The sequence below is a fragment of the Saccopteryx bilineata genome, chromosome 1 (assembly GCF_036850765.1).
Source record: "Saccopteryx bilineata isolate mSacBil1 chromosome 1, mSacBil1_pri_phased_curated, whole genome shotgun sequence".
Lineage (NCBI taxonomy): Eukaryota > Metazoa > Chordata > Mammalia > Chiroptera > Emballonuridae > Saccopteryx > Saccopteryx bilineata.
The window spans coordinates 230815282-230839295 of NC_089490.1; the positions used below are offsets into that span (position 1 = coordinate 230815282).

At 41.1% G+C, this 24014-nt stretch overlaps 1 protein-coding gene across 1 annotated transcript in view; it reads left to right on the forward strand.

The window, feature by feature from the left end:
• Positions 1–1027: 1027 nt before the first annotated feature.
• Positions 1028–24014, forward strand: part of EPRS1 (glutamyl-prolyl-tRNA synthetase 1) — a 47733-nt gene continuing 24746 nt past the window's right edge. Inside the window, exons 1-13 of the mRNA XM_066238099.1 lie at positions 1028–1199; positions 4401–4485; positions 5208–5307; positions 6190–6346; positions 7836–7975; positions 8422–8516; positions 11857–11983; positions 12697–12889; positions 14281–14452; positions 15848–16081; positions 16699–16783; positions 17194–17253; positions 21919–22029. Coding sequence (XP_066094196.1) covers positions 1154–1199; positions 4401–4485; positions 5208–5307; positions 6190–6346; positions 7836–7975; positions 8422–8516; positions 11857–11983; positions 12697–12889; positions 14281–14452; positions 15848–16081; positions 16699–16783; positions 17194–17253; positions 21919–22029 — 1605 coding nt within the window. The 5' untranslated portion in view covers positions 1028–1153. The remainder of the gene's footprint in view (positions 1200–4400; positions 4486–5207; positions 5308–6189; positions 6347–7835; positions 7976–8421; positions 8517–11856; positions 11984–12696; positions 12890–14280; positions 14453–15847; positions 16082–16698; positions 16784–17193; positions 17254–21918; positions 22030–24014) is intronic.

The following is a 24014-nucleotide window of genomic DNA, read 5'->3' on the forward strand; positions in this document are numbered from 1 at the left end:
GGAGAAACAGAGATTAACTCCTTTATAGCTGCATAAAGTACCACATTTAAGCAGCACTCTGTAGTAAAAATAGGGATGTGTTTAGGTTAAGAGAAAGTGGGGGTGGTGGTGAGGTTGAGATGATTTTTGCAATCAATTCTTGGCCCCTTGAATATGACTAACAATTCTTGGAATATGCCTGCAGCACAGGTGCGGCAGACATCCCCTCCCTCAATCCCCCCCCCCAGGTGCCCCACCCTCCATTGAAGATTTAAGGACAGGAATCAGATGACCCTGTGAGAGGTAAACTCAGGAAGTCCGGGCAAACAATGCCAAGACAAATTGAGGTAGGGGCTTTTAATGGTAATGCCTTTTATCAATAAATCCTTTTACATATTTTTATTTTTAATTTTTTTCAATTACAGATTACGTTTAATATTATTTTGTCTTAGTTTCATGTGTAAAGCACAGTGGTTAGTCACATACTTTACAAAGTGTTCCCACTGACATTTACAGTACCCATCTGGCACCATACGTTGTTATTACAATATTATTGACTATATTTCCTATGCTGCACTTAAAAATCCCCTTGACTCTTGTAATTACCAATCTGTATTTCTCAATCCCTTCAGTCAGTCCAATAAATCCTTTCTTTTAACCATTATTTTCAAGTTGGAAAAGAACGCTTTTGAAAATACATTCTCCTTTGGGGGGGGGAGAGGAAACATGAGAAAAGCTTCCACATCCCCAGTGTGACCAGGGCTGTTGTTTTCGTGTGTATTTCCACGATTTGTTCTGCGTTTACAAATCCACAAGGCTCACGGATAATACCGTTTGGGTATTTCGTTTGGCACTTCACCTGAACTTGGTCTTAACCACCTGCTTTCCTCGCTTTACGAAGTGTCGTAAAACTCGTCCGCTTCAGCCTCTTTCCCATGACGACGAGGGACGCCACGTATCCCTAGATGCGAAGGGGTGGCTCGACGGACGGAGCGGCGCGGAAAGATGACGTAAGTGGTGTGCGCGAAGACGCGGCAGCTACGGCGCAGGGGCGGGGCGAAAGCTGCGGCAAGCGTCAGGCAAGCGCACACGTTGCTGTCTCCTCTCGGCGTGTCTCAGGTGCTTCGGGCAACCGAGCAGGCGCACTAACAGGTTGACCCGCAGACCCGTGGAGATGGCGACGCTGTGTTTGACGTTGAATTCGGGAGATCCTCCACTGGGTAAGGGGCCGAAGTCGCTGACCGGCGTGGGTTGCATCAGCCGGGAAGGGTGCGGGGCGGGAAGGTCGCCGTGCCCCGGCTTTGCGTAGTGGCGGTCATGGTCGCGGAAACTCGGGCCTGCCCCTCTCCCGGCCTGTGCTCGGGATGGGTTCCGCACCCCTCGCTTTCGGTCCCTTGGTAGGTGGCTCTGCTCCTCAAACAGTTTTCTCGGGCGTGGAGGCAGGCGCGGTGCGAGCCGCGACCGCAGGACTCCGCTGGGACCTTCCCTCGCTGGGATGACTTCCAGCCCACTCTCCTTTCCCTCTTTGGAATGATGTCCCCGGAGATCGAGAGACGCTCGTAGAAATCACATTTTAAGGTTTAAAATCCATTATCTTCCTTTGTCATCTTTTAGATCCCTCCCTTTAGTCTATCATTTTTCCTTTCAGAAAAGAGCAATCCACTTCTTGACTTTACTTTTCACTGGGTTCAAAGGGACCAAGGCAGACGATTATAGTTGAAGCGTCAACCGAGGTTGCATTTATTTTTAAGTGAAGGTGGCAGGGTAATTGCGGGAACATCCAAGCCCGCTGCGGACTGATGGGGTTGCTTTACTGCGCTCTCTATAGATGTAGTCAGTGTCAGCGAAACCTCAGAACTGTCATCTACCAGATACTCTTTAAGTTCAGTTTAGAATTGCATTTTCAAGGTGGCCAAGGGTATTGTGGATAGATGGCTTAGAATTTGTGCTTTTTTATTACTTAGAGAAAGTTACAGGAAATACTTTAGTTGATTGAAAACGTGGATACATTTCTTTTCTTTCCTTTTTTTTTCTTTTCTCCTGTGTGCCCTGGCCGGGAATCGAACCCGGGACTCCTGCACGCCAGGCTGACGCTCTACCACTGAGCCAACCAGCCAGGGCTTTCTTTTCTTTTTTAAAAAATATTTTTTCTGAAGCGAGAAGCGGGGAGACAGACTCCTGCATGTGCCCAACCGGGATCCACCCATAATGCCCACCAGGGGGCGATGCTCTGCCCATCTGGGGCATTGCTCCGTTGCAATGGAGCCATTCTAGCACCTGAGGCGGAGGCCAGGGATCCGTCCTCAGCTCCTGGGCCAACTTTGTTCCCATGGAGCTTTGGCTGCAGTAGGGGAAGAGAGAGACAGAGAGGAAGGAGAGGGGTAGGGTGGAGAAGCAGATGGGCGCTTCTCCTGTGTGCCCTGGCCGGGAATGGAACCTGGTTCTTCTATACGCCAGGCCGAGGCTCTACTGCTGAGCGAACCGGCCAGGGCCTATTTCTAATGTTCAAGAATCCCAGGTCTTTAGATAGAATTGGCCACACAGGGCTGACGAATTACGTTTTATATTTTCAACTTTGGTGTTGTTCTTAGTGTATTGAATAACAATAAAAACCCACAATTTAATAGCTACTCTAAACATTTAAAAAATGCTAATGTTTTAGCATACTAGGTCCAGTAATTATGGGCTAACCTCATACAACCCCCCCACACACCCCCATGGGTTGAATTCTTGGGCTGAAAAACACTAGACAGTGTGGTCTCATGGTTAAGAGCAAAGACATTGGCTTCTGCAGACCTGAGGTTACTATTGTGGGACCAGGCAAGTCCCTTGTCTGGCTTCTCCTGAGGTTTCCTTAAGAAAGGAGGAATGAGCCTGGCCTGTGGTGGCACAGTGGATAAAGTGTTAACCTGGAATGCTGAGGTTGCGGGTTCAAGGCCCTGGGCTTGCCCGGTCAAGGCACATGTGGGAGTTGATGGTTCTTGCTCCTCCCCCCTTCTCTCTCTCTCTGTCTCTCCTACCAGCTCTCTAGAATGAATAAATAAAAAAATAAAAAAAAAAGAAAGGAGGAATGATATCTTCCACATAGGATTGATTGCTAGAATGAAGGCACACAGGATTAGTGAAGCAGTTTAGTAAACTTGATGTTGAGAAGTAGATTCTGCATATTGTAGATTTGGAATTCTGGACGACCATAGAACTGCATTCAAGTCCTGACTACCACATATTTAGTGAAGGACTTCGGGCTAGGACCCTCCCAGCCTCACTTTTCTCTCCTGGAAAATAGAGATAAAGGTGTCTACTTTTTTTTTTCTGAAGTGAGAAGTGGGGAGGCGGAGAGACAATCTCCCACATGTGCCTGACTGGGATCCACCCAGCATGCCCACTAGGAGGCAATGTTTGGCCCATCTTAGGTGTTGCTCCATTGCAACCAGAGCCATTCTAGCACCTGAAGTAGAGGCTATGGAGCCATCCTCAGCACCTGGGACAACTTTGCTCCATTGGAGCCCCTACTATGGGAGGGGAACACAGAGATAGAGAGATAGAGAGGGGGAAGGGTGGAGAAGCAGATAGGCACTTCTCCTGTGTGCCCTGACTGGGAATTGAACCAAGATTTCCACACGCTGGGCCAACGCTCTACTACTGAGCCAGCAGCCAGGGGAAGTGTCTACTTCTTAAAGTTCCTACACAGATTAAGAATTACAACGAGCCTGACCAGGCGATGGCACAGTGGATATAGTGTCGGACTGGGATGCAAAGGACCCAGGTTCAAGACCCCGAGGTCACCAGCTTGAGCATGGGCTCATCTGGTTTGAGCAAAAGCTCACCAGCTTGGACCCAGTGTCGCTGGCTCGAGCAAGGGGTTACTCGGTCTGCTGAAGGCCCACGGTCAAGGCACATATGAGAAAGCAATCAGTGAACAACTAAGGTGTCACAATGAAAAACTGATGATTGATGCTTCTCATCTCTCTCTGTTCCTGTCTGTCTGTCCCTATCTATCCCTCTCTCTGTCTCTGTAAAAAAAAAAAAAAAAAAAAAAAAATTACGACTGTAAAGCATTTAGCACAGCTCTTACCACACAAAACTCACTCCAATACTATTAACAATAGCTTTTCTACAAGGCACTATTCTGATTTCTGACTGTCGGCTGAGGGAGGAAAAGATTAATTTCAGACTCCCTAATGGAAGGAAGGTGAGCAGCTTCAAAAGCAGTTGGATTGTGCCAGTGAATGGTTTCTGATTTGTTACTTCTCCAACATGAGAAGACTCTAGTGCTTTCTGTTTACAGACTACAGGGGAAAAAAGCTTACCTTCTGTAGGACTTCCTGTTGGTTTGTTAAGTCATCCTTATTGCTGTATGATTCAAGTTTTAAATACAACAGTGTTTATAAAGAGAAATCATTTCATCTTATTATTTTTAGGTGCTTTGCTGGCAGTAGAACATGTGAAAGACAATGTCAGCATTTCTATTGAAGAAGGGAAAGAGAATATTCTTCATGTGTCTGAGTAGGTGCTTTTTATATCTCTGTGTTCAGTACAGGACAGCGCTTAAAAATATTCAGGATTAAATATGGTATGCTTGTTTCACTTGCTAATTGGTAGATAGTCCCTAGAAAGAAGTATGCTTTTCTTCATTCTAAAGGAACTGTATTCAAAATTATATTTGTAATCTATTTAGAAAAAAACTAAAAATGTACAGAAAGATGTCTATATAAGGATTTTAAGTTCTGTTGTAATTCTGGTTGAAGATTGAAGTATTTGAAATAAGAAATAATTACTAATAAGATATAAACTTGGTAAGCATTATTTTATTGTTATTGTCTCTTCTTCTTAGCCTCTTCTTTATAGTTTTACAATTTTTCTCTTATAATTTTTACAGAACAGTTTAGGTGGGGTATGATGTCTTTACCTGGACATTGATAAACTAGCTTCTCTATGACAGTATATCCTTGGTTTTGTTGCTTTGATTTATCTTACATCAGTTATTTCCAATATCCCAGTTATATTTTCATATTTTCACCACCAAGTAGACATGTAGAAATTAATAGAAGGATGATACATCATATAGATAATCTCTGAAATCAATTACTGGATTTAGTTGAACATTTCAGACTAAATTGGAATCTGATAGAAGTAGAAGATTTTTATTTGATCTTTCTTCCCAAGTCTCATGACTCTTACTGATTGGCTGGAGCAACAGTAATATTTTGTATCTGCTTTTATTCTAGAAATGTGGTCTTCACGGACATAAATTCCATACTTCGCTACTTGGCGAGAGTTGCAGCCGCTGCTGGACTCTATGGCTGTAACCTGATGGAACATACTGAGGTATGGAATGAACATTTTCTTGGGTGTGGTTTGTTTTGATTTATGCTTCTGCTCTTTTGAGAACTTCATTTTATTGTTGGCGTATGTACTATGATTCTACTTAAGGATATTAACAGCGTGTTAGTTCTATATCAGGTTAGGGAATCCTCATTTTGTTTTTATTTTGAGAAAAGAACTCTTAGTTCCTGACTTTGAACTTTAAATCACATACTAGCTGTCCTGTTTGTTGTGTTACTGATTACTGCTTTCCTCTTCCTGGTTTCCTAGAATTTCGTAGCTGGATGTGATCGTATCGATCATCTTATGCAATTCCCTCACTTTACAGATGAGGCAACAGGACTAGAAAAGTTACAGTGAAGAAGTTTGCCCAGGGTTACACACATAGATTGGGCCCCATTTTCTTTTCTAAGTGTGTGTGTGTGTGTGTGTGTATATAGCTTATTAATTACAGCAATAGCAGGTTAACTTTCAATACATGTTAGGTACTTTTTTCTTTTTTCCCTGTTTATATTTAGCTCTAACTTTCCTAATTCTTACAAAATTCAGAATACAAAGACTAGATTTCAAGTCTACCTTTACATTCTGCAAGTGGATAGATCTGTTTTATCTAGGTACCACCTGTTGGGTTCAGTCATATCTGCTGCCAGTTCTCATATCTTTTTCTTTCTTTTCCCTGTAAGTGCCCCTGCAAACAAAAGAAACAGAAAAATAACAACAAATAGATTTATGATATTGCCAATTTAGATTCCAGGCAATTAGAATTAAATCCACATAATGATAAATTCTCTCATTGTTACTGCATGGTTCTAACTGAGGTTGTTTGTTTGTTTTTATTTAACTCTGAACTCTGGGATGCATTCTTTTTCTCTTTTGTGTTCACAGATTGATCACTGGTTGGAGTTTAGCGCTACCAAATTGTCTTCGTGTGATTTGTTGGCTTCTGCAATCAGTGAGCTCAATCATTGCCTGTCACTGAGAACGTACTTAGTTGGAAACTCCTTGAGCTTAGCAGACTTATGTGTCTGGGCTACTCTGAAAGGTACCGGGAATTCTTGGAAAATATTCTGTTTTAGTTATTTAATCTTTTACTGGTTAAGAAGTACACATGCTTCTGTGTATGTAAATGAACGTCCACTTACCTATCTGTTTATGGACAGTCACTTATGACTTTGTTACAAAGAAATGACCACCCCAGTCGTTTTATTTCTATCAGTCACAGGAGTTCAATGTTGCCTTCCGTCCCTGGAAGTCATCTCTGTCTCACTACCTCAGATTTTCCTCTTTCTTTTGGAGTTGGCCTGTTCCTGCTGAAGAAGCCTTCATCCTATTTACATTAGCCCTCTTCTATCTCTGCATTGCTTACTTCAGGCCCTGTTGTCTGATTGCTCAGTAGGGGTGGGGGGGATGAGCTAGAATTGTTCTTATAGGAGATCACTTTTTCCATCTTCTGTGACTAGATTGCAACAAGTTGGGATATAGGATTGAGAGAGGTACAAAGAGAACTTGGTTTTGTTTATTTTCTGTAAAAACAAAGCTAAAGGAAGTATGCCATAACGTTTCATCATTCTTTTTTTATTACGGTTTCTAAAATTTTTTTTATTTTTTTATTTTTTATTTTTCTCTGAAGCTGGAAACGGGGAGAGACAGTCAGACAGACTCCCGCATGCGCCCAACCGGGATCCACCCGGCACGCCCACCAGGGGGCGACACTCTGCCTACCAGAGGGCGATGCTCTGCCCCTCCGGGGCATCACTCTGTTGCAACCAGAGCCACTCTAGTGCCTGGGGCAGAGGCCAAGGAGCCATCCCCAGCACCCGGGCCATCTTTGCTCCAATGGAGCCTCAGCTGCGGGAGGGAAAGAGAGAGACAGAGAGGAAGGAGAGGGGGAAGGTGGAGAAGCAGATGGGCGCTTCTCCTGTGTGCCCTGGCCGGGAATCGAACCTGGGACTTCTGCACGCCAGGCCGTTGCTCTACCACTGAGCCACCCGACCAGGACCTTCATTATTCTTTAAATCCGGGTGATGTGAGATTTTAAAAATATTTTCTATATTTTTTTATGGCTTAAACTTTTCTCCAAATTAAATTAAATTGTTGTAATAATTGTCAACATAAATCAAAGGCCTTGTCTAGTTGGACATTTTCATCTGTAGGTTTGTTGTGACATTTTTGTCTATTTAGATTTTTGACTTATGTTCATGAAGGAAAGATAATATTTCAAGGATGTAGCTTTGTGATTTTCCTTCAATACTTGTTTTTGCCATTACATCTGAAGAAATGAACTGCTTATTTATCTTGACTTTTATTTTGTTCTCCATTTGATCTACTTAGAGCTGTTTCTTAATTATGAATGCAGCCTTGGCCTCACAGTGGGCGTGTGCCATAGTGGGGGCAAGATTTAGTGAATTGAACTGAAAAGATATTTTTATTAACTTCTGTGATGCTCTACCACTGAGCCAACCGGCCAGGGCAGAACTTTGCTTTTGAAGTTGCAGACTGACTGAAAGGTTTTACATTCTGTTTGTTGACAGGGAGTGAAGCGTGGCAGGAGAAGTTGAACGAGAACAAAGCTCCAGTTCACCTAAAGCGCTGGTTTGGTTTTCTGGAATCCCAGCAGGCCTTCCGGGCAGTAGGTACCAAGTGGAATGTTTCAACAGCCAAAGCCAAAGGGGTAAGCCTTTCTGACTGTATTGCTGACCTCTTCGTCTGTCTGAGACCCCAGATCTGGAAAGAAAATTCTTCCTTCTCATAGTTAGTTTTCTTTTCATGAATAGAAAAGGAATCTTTCTGGTTGAATCTACCCTTGTAAGTCTTGGCTTGCCTTTGCAGTTGTCTAACTACATAAAGCTTTAATCTACATAATTACATGCCTACCAGGTTATGATCCTCTGGTGTGTGTTCCTTAGGAAAGTCAAACTCCAAGTAACTAAAATCTCATTTTTTTAGCTGTACCGTCCTTTCTTCCTCTGAAATCTCCTATGCTTTGGTTTGGAACCACTGACCATTGAATGCTAGGCTTCTTCAGAGCCTTTTGGTCAATTCGATGGGAGTATTTGTTGAATTATCATATTCTTAAACATTTAAATATATAACTATTTTGTTGTTGTTTATTTTTAGGCACCTCAGAAAAGGCCGGATGTTGGGAAATTTGTTGAGCTTCCAGGTGCTGAGATGGGAAAGGTTATTGTTAGATTTCCTCCAGAGGCCAGTGGGTAAGAAAATAAAATATACAATTACAATTTAATATATTTGGTGGGAGGTCTTCAGATTGTTATAAAATATTTTTAATATTAATACGTTAATATAAGAAAAGATAAGACTTGAATTGTGAGAGTTAAAATTTTAAATATTCCTTTCTTAATTATTGATAGTTAATCTATTAAATTTGTAGTTTGAGTTTATTAACTTTATGAAAGTGATAGCATTTGTATTTTACCCCAGGCAGAATTTTAATTATAATAGAAAAGTATCCATAAATAGAAAGGCTTAAATTTTATTTTACATTTTGAGAGTTTGGGGCTTTCATTTAATAAGGATTTATATTTGTACTCTGAGCAGTTTTTTCATCAGCAGAGGTTATGGTAGAATTATTGAGTTATTTTTTCCCCAGTAAAGTAAGAGGAGTCCTGACAAATCTGAGCAGGTTTCCCTCCCCTTTTCACTCTTGGCACCCTTAGAAAATGGTAAGAGTCTAATTGCTCATCAGGACAAGGATGGTTTTGGCTGGACACCCGCAGCCTGGGCAGGTTCAAGCCTTGCCCAGCATCCCCACGGCTGAGGGAGTCTCTGCCTTTGCACACCTGTCAGTTTTTTAGAAGCCGACGAGGCAAGCTTTGTTGTAGAGCCCTTCCCATGACAGTGCTGTAATAAAGTGCCTCTTACTAAAGCAGGTAGCCACAGGGACTTAGTCATTAGGAAGGTACTCTACCAGATTTTGTAAATGAGATGATTTTTCCCCAAAAATTTTATTTAATTTCAGATTCTGTATTGCATAGCCAAATTCTTGCCCATCTGTGGCAAATGAGATGTGTAGACAGTGGAAAGTGGCAGATGAACAGCTTTAAGTGTTCTTAATAGATCTTCACAGACTATTTCATAAGCACCACTAACAGCGAAGTCAGTTTCTGAATTCCTCATTTTCCCTCTGCTTTTCCAAGTTTGCTAATGGAAGTCGTGAGCTAATAGATGGGTACAGGAGATGAAAGAGAAATAATGCACAAAGTCATTAAGTGAACGATTGGTAATTGACTGAGTAGAACCAGACATAAATAAAACATCTTATTACATGGTTTAATTCCCACACTCTTCTGCTCCTGTGTACTTGGTGTGAGAGGTCATGGTTGTCCTGTTAGGTAGTGACTTCATGGTTTGATAAAAGCCACTTTCTTAGCAGTGGGTGCCATTTGACACCCACTTTATAGCGATGCCATTTGACAGTTTTATTTTTCCTTGACTCTTTATGTTTTCTGTCACTTGGAATAGTGAAATCATTATTTATTCTAAATTATGTCAATTTCAGAGACCATGCTCTTGGCTGAGTATAGTTTTGAGATTTGGAATATAAATCAGTGTATAGCTTTTTCATATTTTTTTATCATACTTCCTTATATTGATGAAGAATTCTTTAATTATTTTTTAGTCATTTTTTTCTGTCTTGCATGAAAAGCCAGAAGGCTTGACACTTGCCTTTTCTTCTCAGCTAACACGCATACGTACCTATTTTGTGCGAATATTACCACGCACTTTACAGATAGTAATTTACCTGATCCTAACAGTCCTATGAAGAAGGCACTGCTATTATCTCCATTTTACAAGTGGTTTCGGAAACTGATTCATACGTTTTTTTAACTCGCCAATGCAGACCTACAATGTGGTGCTAGGTTCCATATGATTTATCACTGTATGCCTGTCTGTTACCTGCAACGAAGCTCAGGTCAGCAGCAATACTAACTTACTAACAGCATGATCTTACTGTCTTAGGTATCCTAATATAGGTTGTCTCTTGTGCGGATTGTTTTAGCTGTCTTGCGAATGAATGTCTTACAGTCCTGTTAGCTTTCTTGAGGATTTGAATTGTTGAAACTGTACAAATTATATCAGATTCAGAAATACTATCTTTAAATATAATTTCTGTCTGTAAAGCCTAGCATTAACTGTCATATAGTAGGTAGTCAGTGATTATTAGTCTCTTTTTTAACAATGAGGGTAGCATGTTACGGGTTTAACACTTTCAGTGAAAACTGCACACAGTATTTCTGGTTTTTTTCTTTTATTGTTAATAAACTTTATACTTTAGAATTGTTTTAAATTTACAGCAGCATTGCAAAAATAGTATAAAAAGTTCCCATACACTGTGCACCCAGTTTTCCCTGATACTGATGTTTTATATTACTATGGTCACAACTAATGAACCAATATTGATATATTGTTATGATCATCTAAACTCCATGTCTTGGATTTTATTAGCTTTTCCTAATGTCCTTTTTCTGTTCTAGACTCTCATCTGGGATCCCACTTACAGCCCTTTATTAGAAAGTTTTGAATAACCCCAAATGCATCGCATCTTACTTGTTTGCATTAACCTGTGCATATATAATATACCCTTCTTAAAATGGAATAATTGATCTAGAATGCTGTATGAATTTCTTTAAAAAGGATTGATTTTAAAAATGATACAAGGACATGTAAGGTGTTAGATCCCTCCCCCATTGCTGTCAGCCTAGCTCAGAGGGTGTGTGTGTGTGTGTGTGTGTGTGTGTGTGGCACTGGGAACTCTAGAACTGTGTGGCTACAGCTGCCATTTTCCATTGAAACTAACACAAGTGAGAGCCATTAAATTTGCATGCTTCATGCCTCATTTGCTGCCGGATATGTTGTATTTTCTACAGCAGTAGTGTGGGGTATCTCTTTTTACCCATGTCAGTGATAGCAGAGGCTGTTTGTATGTGTAGTATGGGAACAGAGTAATGTTTCCTTAGATTGTGGGTCATGGGGTAAGTGAAACCCTGGTACTGGATGCCCTTCAAGGTCATGTAGTTAAAATTCTTTTAATTAGGCTTCATAGAAAACGAAAGCTTTCCTGTGGTTTCCTGATTCCCATGCTCTTTCATTTAGTTGCCACAGCGACATTGGCAGTCTCAGAGGTGCATTATGGGTGCTCTGTCCTTGGTATTATCAGGTCTTATTGAAGATACACTACCATGTAGCTTTGAAGCAGTTATAGGACTAGTTTAACTAAACAACCATTGATTCCTCTGTAAAAAAAAAAAAAGAGAAAAATAAGATTCTCCTTAGTGTGGTAATGTTTGTAAATAAGTTGTCTCTGTGTGAGATTTTACACATGCAGTTATTTCTTAAGATTATTTTATAAATGTAATCTTCTTGTCAGGGTCATGTTTTCTGTCACAGTACTTTCTATTAGAAAATAAAATATGACTGGCGTACCAACTAGAAGGAGTTTTGTGTATAGTTCTAATCTCCTCAGGAAGGTTAAGTTGAAGTCTCTAGTTAAAACCTGTTAATGAGTTTCTTTGTGAAATGTTTTTGTTTTAGTTACTTACACATTGGGCATGCGAAAGCTGCTCTTCTGAACCAGCACTACCAGGTTAACTTTAAAGGGAAACTGATCATGAGATTTGATGACACAAATCCTGAAAAAGAAAAGGAAGATTTTGAGAAGGTAATTAAAGGTGTAGTGATGACCCTTTGTCAGAAAAGCCATTTAAAATTAGAAGTGACCCGATACCTTCATGGTATGTGAATTGAATGAAAACTTAATTCATGAAAATAGATTAAGTTTGTTCTCATAGATGCTTTTCCCTTTGTCATTGTATCCTGTGTCTGAGACCTAAGCCAAACAATACTGAGCTCCCATACCAAAAAACTCCGAATTGCTGTTTTTTTTTCTTCCTTGATTGTTGTAGAATTTACCTAACTGCTCCATTTTCCTGTAAGTACCATTTTCTTAAATGAATTGGTAACTAGAGGCAGTTTTCCTTTTTGTCACGTAATTCTAAGTTTATGAAACCGACACTAACTAGGTATTGGAAAATGTAATGGTTTCCTAGCCTCTTATCTCATCTTGATTCAGAAGCACTGCATTGTATTCAGAGGGCAAATAATTGTCAGTTTGGCCAATATTAACCAGCTTGTCCAGAATAAATGGTAAGCCCCGTCATGAGATCAGCTTTCTCAGCTGAGCATTTGGAGGCTAGTATAATGAATTTCTCTTTTCCTTTTCTGATCTAATACCATATGACTTGCACAACCATTTTCAGACTAAATAAGACCGATGGTGTATTATTACATTTGCCCAAATGCAGTATCAAGGATTGAAAACACACAGGGCAACGTAGAAGGTACACTGATGATGATTTTGGGCTTTTACTGCAGGTGATCCTGGAAGACGTCGCAATGTTACATATCAAACCCGATCAGTTCACTTACACCTCAGACCACTTCGAAACAATAATGAAATATGCCGAGAAGCTCATTCGGGATGGGAAGGCGTATGTGGATGACACTCCTGCTGAGCAGATGAAGGCCGAACGTGAGCAGAGGATAGAGTCCAAACACAGAGAAAACTGTAAGGCACATTTAGTGTTTGATATTCTAATCGGTGTTCTTGTATTCTATACTTTTAGTACAATGGGTTGTCTCTTCTGTGAAAGATGATGGTTTGAAACACATTCAGGAATACGATGCATACATTAGTTTATCTCTTAGAGACCTTTTTTCTTTCTCTGTCCTCTGTTACTTGTTGGTGTCACAACTGCACGTGAGGTTGTGAAGCCAACATCTCACTTGCGACAGTGTAGGCTTTTGCGTTTCATTCGTTCTGTGTGAGTGATTCCTCCTGCAGGATTTCTGTGTCTTTCTCAGTTTAAATGCTTTGCCTTTCTCAGATGTTTGGTGATAATATTATTCTCACCTAAGTCTTCCTTTCAGCATGTGAGTAATGTGAATCTAGTACATAAGCTTGCTGTTACTCTGTATCTCTGGAATACACTTGACAACATATTGGTCACTTGTCCCCGAGCTTCAGAATTAGGCTGTTTTCATTCTGTAATTATGTTGCTAGAACCTCCACACTATTATATCAAAGTCTTGAGTGTTACATTTGGGAAGTATAGTAAGTTCAAATTGTTACAGAAGTCTTTTTTTTTTTTTTAGTTTTTTATTTTTTTAGTTTTTTCATATTTCTCAGTTACCAGCTGGACTTTTAGCCCTAATTTGATCCTTTGAGAGAAGGTGAAGTGTCTATTGTCTCTTCGGTGGTGTCCACAGAGAACCCTCATTTGACAGGTGTCTTATCGGTGTGGGGCAGGCCTTGATATTTTGAAGTAGTTAGGGCTGTCGTCCCTTGTGATGTAGCATTCCTTGTCTGGCTCTCTGTTTTCTACCATCTCTCATTTTCTCGGATCCAAGAGTGTCCTGCTTCCCACTGGAATGACAGACGGGGCTTTCAGGGAGCCCCCGGGCTGAGGCTCTCAGCCCGAGCCGTGTTCTCCAGATGGGCACGGGCTGTAGCGCCGATGCCTGTGGTCTGTCCCCTGGGCGCGAGGCGGCAAAGGAAGAAGGCTTCTGCTGCAAAGGCACAGTTTGAGGGGCCAGCCAGTTAGTTGGGCTGTGATGGCAGCTGGGGACACCAGATGAGGGAAACCTTGAGACCTCATAGCACTTCTCTTAGCTTTCGTCAGTACTACATATGGGATGTATTAACTTTCCTTCCAAAACACATTTACGAGGAGCATTTCCTAAGTGTTCTGGGAGACTTCTGCATAAAAGGCAATGCGTTTGCTCTTGGTACCAGATATTGGAACTGTTACAGCACTTTTAAACTAGTGGGGTGTGCTTCTAACATAAAACCGGAACATGAACATGTATATCTATCAAGTTACAGCACTATTAAAATAATTTGTGCCCAACCCAATTTAGGAATGTGTTAGATAAACTGACATCATTATCATTTTATAGCTGTTGAGAAGAATCTGCAAATGTGGGAAGAAATGAAAGAAGGGAGCCAGTTTGGTCAGTCCTGCTGCTTGCGAGCAAAAATTGACATGAGCAGTAACAATGGGTGCATGAGGGACCCGGCGCTGTACCGCTGCAAAATCCAGCCACACCCCCGGACAGGGAGCAAATACAAGTAAGGCTCTGTCTTCATGTGCTCTGCTCCATGCTGTCTGTGCACTCGGAGTGTGCTGTTCCGGGTGCTGCTCTAGACTCTCCTCTGGGCTCTCCTCTAGGGTCCCCTCTGGGCTCTCCTCCGAGCTGTCTGTGCACTGCTCCGGACTGTGCTGCTTTGTCATGCATCACACATGAGCAGATGTTTGGGAGAGCAGGAGGCCTCTCAGGCAGTTACCTATCGATTCAGGTTAAGGTCACCTGTATCTATAAGAGTCCTTGAGGCTGCCTACCATGGCTTTTTAATGTGTTGAGTAGTTATACTGTGGTGTGTATCTGTAGATGAAGGTTCTTCCTATTATAAACGTTGATTCTGCTAGGCATAAATTAATTCATAAATGTGATAGAATGAAGATTTATAAAAGTAGAAACAGTAAAAGAATCATTTGGGGTTTTTTTCCTACTTTCAATTAGTTTTCTTTTTGGGTTCTCAGGTTGATAGGTTTTTCCTTTAAATGGTCCCTCCTTCATTAAATTACTTTATAAAGTAACTGTAGAATATGTTTTTTATACTTTGAAGCAGTCTATTACATACACATACTGAATTATAACTTCTGAAGAATTTGGTGACTATAGTGATTACCTGGTTAGCTAATGTGACTTTCTTTAAACTCTGGGATGCTGGTATGTGTTTCTATAGACAGATACTTATGAGTGTGGTTGTGTTCTGTGTGTCCTTCATTTTAACAGGTGATTTCTCCTGTTTTAAGTAAACACTTGGAAAACATTTAGGAAAGTGAATTAGCATCCACATTTTCAGTATCAAATAATTGCAAAGCCTAATGCAATTGTAGCTTAAAAATTAGAGGTCATAATGCAATAATATATATGTTTTCTAAATTTAAATTAAAACTTATGTGTTATGTACATTTTTTAGGCAGAAATTTTTTAGGGGTATCCTATCTTATGGAATTCTAATTTACCTAATAATTTTTCTTCTCTTGTTCTTGAAAGCAGTTAATTAAAAAAGTAATTCAGTATACCTGAGTGTGGGATTAAGATATTGTAAAGCTAAATCTCCTCAAAATTGTTATGTATATTGATTACTTCCGACCATGGCATACATTGGTCATTGCGGAAACTTGTAGAGATTGTGGCACCAATACCAAGTGTCTTTCAAATTGCAGATTTGCTTTACTGTTTGAATATTGAGTGGGAAACTGATTCCTGGTTCTCAAAGTCTGATAGTGTTTTGATATATTTTGATTATTATGAGTCCTATGTTGGTTTTAAGAAATTCCTAACTTGTAAAGAATTATATTTTAAATTAGCATTACTGCTTATAATGCCTAATCTAAAATGGGAAGTGTCAAATGCTTCATGTTGACTTTTAAAAAAGACTTCCTTTTCTTCCTAGTGTTTACCCGACTTACGATTTTGCCTGCCCCATCGTGGACAGCATTGAAGGCGTTACGCACGCCCTGAGAACCACGGAGTACCATGACAGAGATGAGCAGTTTTACTGGATTATTGAAGCTTTGGGCATAAGAAAGCCATATATTTGGGAATATAGTCGGCTAAATCTCAATAACACAGTGCTGTCCAAAAGGAAACTCACCTGGTTTGTGAATGAAGGAGTGGTGGATGGATGGTATGTTCGCTGTGGCCTGGAATCAAGAGGCAGTGAGGGTGTGGTGTGTCATGACTTCCACTGTCTGAGGGGTGGGGAGGGTGGGGTGTTGGCCTCTAGGGGTGCTGGTCCCTGTCTTTGTTTGTTTTCATGCATTGTTTCAGTGCTGCAAACACAGAGTAGGGTGTGGACTATGGCACGTACAAATAAACAGGTGGTGCGTCCCTTGCAGACCTCAGTGTTCAGTAGGAAAGGGCTCGTGAGTCTAGTCCTTCACAGCTGGTCTTGTGGGCATATATAGAATAGGGACCTCAAATGTTCTTAAATAAAAATCAACTGATGTTTTAGTGCCTGGATTTTCTGTATTTGAAGATGTTACCTTTGTGTCTCTCCTCAAATGTGCCTTTACAGTTTCCGGTAGTGCAATTATTTCACTGAGCAGTATTTGCCTAGTCAGCAGTTTTCTTCCATGCTCTTGGGCTCTCTGGTGTTGGGACCTACCCAATTATTCCAGCCAGCTCTTCCTCCAGATATTTAACAAGCTGAATGTAATATTATTCATTAACGTATTTTGTACTCTCTGCATCTACACATTAAAAAATACCTCCTTGGCACTTACAAATGTCCCTGTTTCCCAGGGACGACCCGAGATTTCCCACGGTTCGCGGTGTGCTGAGAAGAGGGATGACAGTTGAAGGACTGAAACAGTTTATTGCTGCACAGGTGCGTAGTGCTTTCCAGGGTCTCTGTCTAAATTTTTGGGTGTCTCCTTACAGCCCTTGGGTCTTTATTGTTTTTTTTTTTTCTGTTCCTGATTTGTTCCTTACAATGCAGGGGCAGAATAATGTTTAAAAAGAGTATGTTTAACACTGTTGATAATGGAACTGAGACTCTCCTAAACTCCCAAGTTAGGGTTGGACAGAGGCAGCGGTAGTGTTTTTACCCAGTGCAGTAGGTTGCTGTTGACTCTGTGGAAGTACCAAATTAGCTTGTACGTAAGTTTATATTCTAGCAGAAATGAACTTACAAGGAACTATTGGGCTTACTCTTTTCTAAGAGGCATAACTTAGGTTAAAGAAAGTATTCTAATGAACACTTCTTGTTTTTTAAATCATTTTATTATTGTTTTCTAGGGCTCTTCACGTTCAGTTGTGAACATGGAATGGGACAAAATTTGGGCATTTAACAAAAAGGTACATGTTTTGACTCTTAACCCTGTTTTCTCGTGCCTAACTCCGACATATAGATTTCATTAGTGTGCTCATAGTAGAGAAAATTTTGTGAAAAATTATTTTGCAGTCTTTCAGGAAAATGGAATGTTTTCCTCTTTTAAATACATAGAGAGTGTTAATACTATAAACTAGACCAAACGAGTAACAGTGATTCAAACAAGTTTACTTGGAGTTGTGGGAACAGTAAGAGCTTTTTCCGGAAATCTTTTATGAACATTCTGCATTTCATTTTTCTGCTTCCAAGCTGCGAGCTCTCTGTAAGAAGGTATTACTTGATGCTTTTGTTTGCCTTACTTAGCACATAGCTTCTGGCATATTCCATGTTATAACCTGAGCTGTTGAATAGCTCAGGAGCACAATCACATTTATATGGAAGACTTGCTCATACAAACCCATTGAGAATGCACTATTCCTGGTTTTAGAAACTGCAGTCTCGTTTTCTTAGTGGCAAAGGAAAGATTCGGCTGACTCTGTTCTCCTGTCACCTATGTGCAGAGAGAACAGGGTTTGAAAGTCACGGCTTCCACTGAGTCACTTTGAAGGTTCATAACCACGATTCCTGTGTCTCACTGAGTCTGGCTTTTTGAAAAGTGTTTCTTAAATGAACATCAAATGAGGAATACTGCATATTGACACGGGTGATATTACTAATTGGAAGCAGGTGCTCAGACACTATAATAAGGCAAATCCCTCCCGTGCCGTGTTGTACACTGTTTCTGTTCTGTGATTGTGTGCTGTAAATTCTTTGTTCGTGTTGCTGCTTGAGTGTGCTGACGCCTTGCCTCGAGTATGCTCGTCTCGCATGTGTCTCGAATTTATTTTATTGTCTTTTGTGTTTAGTTTTTCGATACATAAAGGAATTATTAATTGGTTCTTTCTGTTGCTGCAGTTACTAATAATAAATACAAGCAGAATTTACAGGCAAAGTGAACATTACTGTACTTTTTATTAACCACCCAAAATTGAACGGTTTTAAGTTTTGATAAGGGTACAGACGTACGCTTAGTTGAGATTTATGAAGCACGTTTCCCTATAGTCCAGCCGTCTGTAGGGTCTGTTAAGATGGAAAGCATACCCCGTTTTCCTCTCTTCCTTCCATCTTCTCTCCCTAGAGAAATCACTTTCAGCTCCATTAGGTAATTCTTTTGGAATTCATTGCCCATTTATCTAAATAACATATGATGCTACTTCTTGATTTTTTAGTTTTAGACATTATCAGTTGACTTCTCACAATGGGAGATGAGTTCTCTAACTTTTCTCGTAAGTTGTTGGTTTTCTTGTAGTTGATTGATTTGGTCCCCCTCCCCCCCATTTGTTCAGTTTTCTGTCTCAGACTGCACAAATTGTCTAACCTTTTCTCCCAAAATGTCCACATGCCTCAGATCCTCTTTCAGTTTCCCCTTGGAGACGTGTCTGCTGCAGCCTTGTTGCTGCCGGGACCTGGCCGAGACCAGTGGCCGGTCTGCTTCCGAGCACAGCTGTCTCCGCAGTCAACCTCCCTCGTCTCCCAGAGTTCCCTTTGCTTTGCTTTGGGGCGGCTCGTCTACTTTGTGGTCTTCCTTCTCTTTTCATCGTCTCTTGCTGTGCTCTGCTGCACCCTTGTCAGCTCCCTGAGAAGGGGCCTGGGAGGAAGAAGAGTTTTTTTTTTGTTTTTTTTTAAATAAATTTTTATTAATGGTAATGGGATGACATTAATAAATCAGGGTACATATATTCAAAGAAAACATGTCTAGGTTATTTTGTCATTATGTTGCGTACCCCTCGCCCAAAGTCAGATTGTCCTCTGCCACCCTCTATCTAGTTCTCTGTGCCCCTCCCCCTCCCCCTAACTCTCTCCCTCCCTCCCTCCCATGTCCTCCCTCCCCCCACCCCTGGTAACCACCACACTCTTGTCCATGTCTCTTAGTCTCATTTTTATGTACCACCAATGTATGGAATCATGTAGTTCTTGTTTTTTTCTGATTTACTTATTTCACTCCTTATAATGTTATCAAGATCCCACCATTTTGCTGTAAATGATCTGATGTCATCATTTCTTATGGCTGAGTAGTATTCCATAGTGTATATGTGCCACATCTTGGAAGAAGAGTTTTGAGACTTGTTTACGACCTGTTTTTTCACTTTGAAATTTCATGACGTCGTGCTGTGGGGTGGGTCTGTTTTTATCCATAGCCATTGGAAGAATGTGGCTTGCATTCTGTAAACATTCCTGCAGTTCTTGGAAGGTTTCTTGAAATTTTTTTCTTGTGTGTTTTCTTTACTTTGTTTTCTTCCTTCTCTTTGTAACTCTTCCTGAGCAAGTGTTGACCCTCCTGGACTGGTCCTCAAACTTCATTTTCTGTCTTTGACTACTTTCTGGTAGACCTGCCCTGTACCCCTGGTAGACGTGCCCTGTGACCCCTGGTAGACGTGCCCTGTGACCCTTCTGTTAACTTGTTCATTTATGCTCTTGGGTTTCCAAGATTTCTCTTTTATTTCCTGAATTTTCAAAATAACTTCCTCTTCCTGTTTCATGGTTATAATACTAATAGTATTTCCTCCAGGTTATTTGGGTTTTTATTTGCTATCAAAGGCATTTTTTCAGATGTCTGGTTAGCCTGGTTGTCTGCTCATGTTTAACACGGGGGACTACCAGTAATTGGAGGCCTGAGGGAAGGATGAGGATATGTCAGCTGACCCTCAAGGGGGGTGGGGGGGAACTGGCTGGGCCAGTTAGCTGAAGAGTCTCCTTGTCAGTGACTTCATGTCTTATTTCTTAGTTTAGGAAGAGTTTCCGGGATTGTGTCTTTGACTTACCTGCCTGAGTGTTCAGATTGGGCTGCCAGGGATCTGGAACCAGACGGGGCCCATGGAGGGCACCCTTAGCTCGGTTATCCCTGCTCCCCTCCGCCAGCTGCATGTGGTGTCGGCCAGGATCTAGACACCCTCAGGATCTAGACACCCTCTTTCTCACAGACTGAGTGGCCCTTCTGCTAATGTGGGGGAGAGCCAGCTGCCTGGGTGGATGGAGCAGAGAAGTGACGCGTCCATATGTCTCAGTTTCCAGGAGTCGATGCTCTTATCTCTTCTGTGCTACTGATATGTGTGTGCACTGGTGTCTTTAAACAAAACCAGGCCCTCCTGTCTTCCCAGTGGCGGTGTGGGAGGGAGGGAAAGCAGATGAGGATTTTTCCATCTGCTTTTTTATCCTTCCTAAGTCTGGGATCTTTAATCGCTAAGCACCATCTTATAAACGTATTACAGTTTTACTGGTGCTGTAAAGTACTACACAGGGAATCAAGTCAATAATATGGTAATGACTATGCATGGTGTCACATGGGTATTTAGAGGTGGGATCGCTTCGTAAATTATATAAATGTCAAATCACTGCTGTGCACCTGAAACTAATATAAAATAATGTTGGATCTCATCTATAATTGGAAACTTAAAAAGCACAGTTCAGTATAAGATTGTGATGGTCATCAGAATGAAGTCATTCTGCTCAGGTACTTGTGTTTTGTTCCTGCTGCTGCCTTCGTGACTCCTTTCTACATTCCTTTACTTTTCCCTTCCCTGTGGCCTCTGGGGCACATCTCTTATTTAGGGTTCATATCACATTCAGTCTCTAATTACTGCTTTGAGATTTTATAGCTGGCTCTGTCTTTCCTTCCAAGCTCTGCAAATAAAACATAAGGGAAGTGTCCATGAACTAAGTTTCATGCCATTGCGTTGTAAAGTAAGTGCTAAGCATCAATCCTTGGACACTTGCCTGCTCTCAGTAACTCGGTGTTTTCTGAAGCATCATCTGCTAAAGCACAAGGGCATTAGCTTCAGCTTATCTGCAGCACTTCACACATGGCTTTGGGAAAAGCTTTATTCACAAAGTGTATTCTCCGTGGAAGAGAAGAGAAGGGAGAAATGAATGAAGGACACAGCAAGATAGGGGTGGTTCATAATTTCAACATCCCTCTGAAAACGCTGTCAATCCTTGTTTTCTTAGCCTGACTTTTCATCTTTCCAGGAAACTAGTAGTTAATCTGCATGTATTTAATGATTACCTATATGTGCCAGACCCTCACTAGGTACTGGGAATACAGTGATCTCTGTATATACAGCATGCAGACAAGTAGAAGTGCTTGTTTCTATTTTTAATCTATACAATTGCCTTATTATAGTGACCTAATGCTATTCTACTTTTGTTGGTAATGTATTGCCTAAAACTGATTTTGGAAAATTATGCTAAAACACGTCTGTATTTCTTCAAAATGGACTTTTCCAACAATACAAAATTGAATATCATATTCACATGTAGGATTAATGTATTACTTCACAGGATAAGTTTTCCGTATCTTCTAATCTCAGAGTTAGAGATTATTTTCAAAATACTCTGTTATGCTTTAACCAGTCAGTTTCTCTTCCCCTGTTGGCACCCATTCTTGGAAAAGACCTCCCAGTTCTTCATGTGGTCTTCATTATGATCGTTCCTCTCTGTTCTACCTGACAGTTAAAATGCTAGAAAAGAGTTAGAAGATAAAAAAATTAGTAAATGCAGTAACAGAGAAAGCCAGGTAGTATTCCTGTGCTGCTATTATTTATGAGACGTAAAGAATATCTGAATGCTGTAACACGAGGATGCACTCATTGCAGGTTATTGACCCGGTGGCGCCACGATACATCGCGTTACTGAAGAAGGAGGTGGTCCCAGTGAACATCCCGGAAGCTCGGGAAGAGATGAAAGAAGTCGCCAAACACCCAAAGGTGACTGCAGATTCACCACCTTGTTCTCTCATCGAAGGGGCAGGGTAGATAAAAGCAGGGAGGGACAGTGTGCTCTGGTGGCATATGGTGATCTGGAAATCATTTTGTCAGGATTTGATGCTAACTGGAATAATATATTTGTGGCCTTCTTGCTGGAGAAATTTATTCTAGTAAAACCTACAAAGGTCCCCTGTGGGCGGTGCATTGGCCCCAGATGGCGGTTGCCGGGTAGATCCTAGTTGGGGCACATGAGGGAGTCTGTTTCACTATCTCCCCTCTGCTCACTTAAAAAAAGTAAGTATGTAAAATAAAATCTACAGAGCATCACACAGAACTGCTACTCTCGGTTGGTGTCTGTTTTTTATTCTATGGAGGTAACATATTATTGTGTAGTAAGAATCCATCTCTTCTGGGACTCTTGAGAGATGAGGCATTCCGGTTCACACTCTGACCTTTATGTGGAAATTGAGGCACATTCTCCATTAACCAGGTCATTCACTAACTCATGCCTTTGTCTTTAAGCCAGAACGTTGGATCTAGTAATGCTAACTCATGACTTGTATCCAGTTTGTCACAGTGCTCTTTGCTAAATTTGTACTAAATTCCGAATGTAAATCTCAGATATGGGCAGGAGGAAGTTCTTAGATCAGCCATAGTTATTGTCTTGGGTAGTCTTGACTTTCTTGGGTGCTTTGAAGCAAAAGGAGATCCTTTTCTTCCAGTTTTGTGAGTTGTCTATAAATATCTTTATTATATAATAAAGATTGTGTCCATAGACTCACTCATACACTAACAGACTGATAAATCAGAGCTATGTTATATTCATAGACTAACTTATATATTAGGTGATGTGCGTCATGAATAGCTATCCTGTCCTAAGTGATTGTCTATGTATGACATTACATATTTTTTAATTTGAAAGATTTGAGTTATTTTTAGGGGAACCCTAAGATTTGAGAGAGAGAGAGAGTGTGTGTGTGTGTGTGTGTGTGTGTGTGTAAGACATTAGTTGATCTGATTAGGTGAATAATGATGTCTGATGTATGTATCACCCACTACAGTTAGCTTAAATGTGCAGTTTACTGACTTTTTTTTTTTTAATTTTTCTGAAGCTGGAAACGGGGAGAGACAGACAGACTCCCGCATGTACCCGACCGGGATCCACCCGGCACGCCCACCAGGGGCGATGCTCTGCCCACCAGGGGGTGATGCTCTGCTCCTCCGGGGCGTCGCTCTGCCGCGACCAGAGCCATTCTAGCACCTGGGGCAGAGGCCAAGGAGCCATCCCCAGCGCCCGGGCCATCTTTGCTCCAATGGAGCCTTGGCTGCGGGAGGGGAAGAGAGAGACAGAGAGGAAGGGGGGGGGGGAGTGGAGAAGCAAATGGGCGCTTCTCCTATGTGCCCTGGCCAGGAATCGAACCCGGGTCCCCCGCACGCCAGGCCGACGCTCTACCGCTGAGCCAACCAGCCAGGGCGACATTTTTAAAATGTAAATGGTGAGAATAAAACTCCTTAAGGGTGCTTATTCGTTAAAATGACTGTTACAGTCAAATAGCATAAATGAAATTACTGCTCATCATTAAACTGGAATTAATTGATAAGGAAATGCACTTTAAATGACGACTGGATTACTCAGTTTGATCTCTGGAATTTTCATTACATATTACCGTTTCCCATACTTAGCCTGTCAGTCAGTATTCTGTTCTGAGCCTAGCACAAAATACTGCTGCTTCTCAAATGCATTGGTTTAATTATTGAAATTATTAAATACATGCTGTCTAACATTTGTTTCAGAGGATCTTTGTACATTTTTTCTTTTGAATCCTCTCTAAAACTGAAATTTAACAAGTCTAATATTCTTTTAATTCCCCAGAAATCTATCTTCTTCGTGTAATCTATACTGAAAAGGCAGAAACTTTGTTACATATATACTGTATTTCCCCATGTATAAGATGCACCCTTTCCCGAAAAATTTGGGGTCTAAA